At 33.4% G+C, this 1863-nt stretch overlaps 1 protein-coding gene and 1 long non-coding RNA gene across 3 annotated transcripts in view; one reads left to right on the top strand and one right to left on the bottom strand.

The window, feature by feature from the left end:
• Window positions 1–1516, top strand: part of LOC128250716 (uncharacterized) — a 4744-nt gene extending 3228 nt beyond the window's left edge. The window contains exon 2 of the long non-coding RNA XR_008266723.1: window positions 670–1516. This is a non-coding gene — a long non-coding RNA (uncharacterized LOC128250716). The remainder of the gene's footprint in view (window positions 1–669) is intronic.
• Window positions 1–1863, bottom strand: part of LOC106883730 (conserved oligomeric Golgi complex subunit 6) — a 62313-nt gene that overhangs the window by 56876 nt on the left and 3574 nt on the right. Inside the window, exon 1 of one of the 2 annotated variants that reach the window (XM_052976445.1) lies at window positions 101–536. The exons of the other annotated variant lie outside the window; for it this stretch is intronic. Coding sequence (XP_052832405.1) covers window positions 101–223 — 123 coding nt within the window. The 5' untranslated portion in view covers window positions 224–536. Of the gene's footprint in view, window positions 1–100; window positions 537–1863 lie in introns of those variants that run through there. 2 annotated transcript variants of the gene reach the window in all.

The following is a 1863-nucleotide window of genomic DNA, read 5'->3' as shown; positions in this document are numbered from 1 at the left end:
ATATATATATATATATATATATATATATATACAGACACACACAAGTGTAATTGCTAATCATGATGACAATAAACTGTAACTGGGAGTCAATGCAGTTTACCTTGTCATTGTCGATTCTGGTGTCAAGTATTTTATTCAGTTTCCTAGTGAGAGGGTTGTTGCTGTTGTTAGACTGCTGTCCTGGAGATGAGACAGTGTCTGCTGTTCCATTCCTATCAGCCATTTTTGAACACTGTTGTGACAACGTGGAATTAAGGATTCCCTCGACGGTGACTTCTGTACATTACTATCTGAAATATCGTGGGTTTTCCATTCATTTAATATCTCAGTCTATATGAAACTCCTTTTTACTCTTCTTATTTGACTGTTACGGAACTGGAAAATTTAATGATTGCGTGTAGGGTATTTAATAAGTATGAGAGATAAAGTATTAAAATGTTGTGTATGTTGTATAATTTTTCAGTTTGGAACCTTTTTCAGCTGACACCGCCAACATACATTACGCTACCTGTTAAGTTGCTTAAGTTGGTATGGGGTGATGTTAGTAAAATTTGGTGGTTATTTACTACAAGTTGACTGAATTGCGTAGGTGTTTGTTAGAAAAAAGTAAACAAATAAAAATGTAAAATTATTAAAATTATTATTATTATTATCCTCTAAAAATTTCAGAGAATCCAAAATATGGCATTATTGTGGGTCACCTCGAGGTTGAAGTGGTGTAACATTCCATTCCAGGCCCCAATTCCCTACAAACCCCATTGACAAAGCCGTGGATGTTCTCAACTGTGACAAAAACATTTAGAGGAAAAACACCAGTATTTTCTTGTGCATAATTGAGGGAAGTGTGCATATCTTTTCTATTTTATTTTCGTCTTTCTTTTTGACTCATTCATTTTGACTGTTTTTATTCTTTACCAATTTGTAAATTGAGATTAATTTTCTTTACATTTGTAAATACATTTTTCGTCTCTAATGAATTCGGAATTTTGTGAATATCTATGACCAAAATAGAGTTTAAAAGTGGGCGTATAATCGATGCTAGAGCTCTCTTTACCATCAGATTTTCCTACAGCAGACATCCCAGGTCAATTTTCCTCAATAATTCTGTGATTTAAAAAGTTTTGCAATATTTAGTTATGTCTCTTTACGTTGTGAGATCAAATCCTGCTGAGGTTGATACAACTTTACAACATTTTGCAGTCGATGACTGCTAATTATATTCGCACTGAAGATAGTGTTACCGATTCCATTAACTATAACCGTCTCCCCCCAATATCTTATCCCGTGCCTTTGTAATTGTTATTGATGCTTCAGCTCAGATAAACCCTTGATCACACTCTACCCTCTTCGAAAAAGGAAGAACCCGTTTATAAAAAGAAGCTGAAGGATAATAACTGGAACGCCTTTGATTAGATATGTTTGCTAAATGATGGTTAACTAGAGGCTGAAAAACAACATGGATATGTGATATATACGAAATAAAATACTCAGACACGCTGTCTGTATGAAAAAATGATACTGAAGTTATTACTAACAGATTTAATATGAAAATTACGGTCACCACTCAGAATCAAGTATGACTTGATAATTTGTGCTATGCTTTCGTTAACTGCTTTGAGGTACCGGCGTAATTCTGGTTTAAGCACCCCATATAACCCCATTATAACTTTTTAAAAAAATTTTCCGAAAATTTTTGCAAATTTGTTCTTCACACAGGAATATGTTTTCTAATTTTTTAACCCACTCCCTCACCCTTATAAATCCTAAAAGTTCCACTCATTTTCGATTTTTTTTAAAAATCGGAGTTTAAAATATGGACAATTCGAATTTTTTGCTTAAATCCCTGCAAGAAACCATTAAATA

Source organism: Octopus bimaculoides, chromosome 24 (assembly GCF_001194135.2).
Source record: "Octopus bimaculoides isolate UCB-OBI-ISO-001 chromosome 24, ASM119413v2, whole genome shotgun sequence".
Lineage (NCBI taxonomy): Eukaryota > Metazoa > Mollusca > Cephalopoda > Octopoda > Octopodidae > Octopus > Octopus bimaculoides.
The sequence above is the reverse complement of the archived record's forward strand: the minus strand, read 5'-3'. Positions and strand labels throughout refer to the sequence as shown.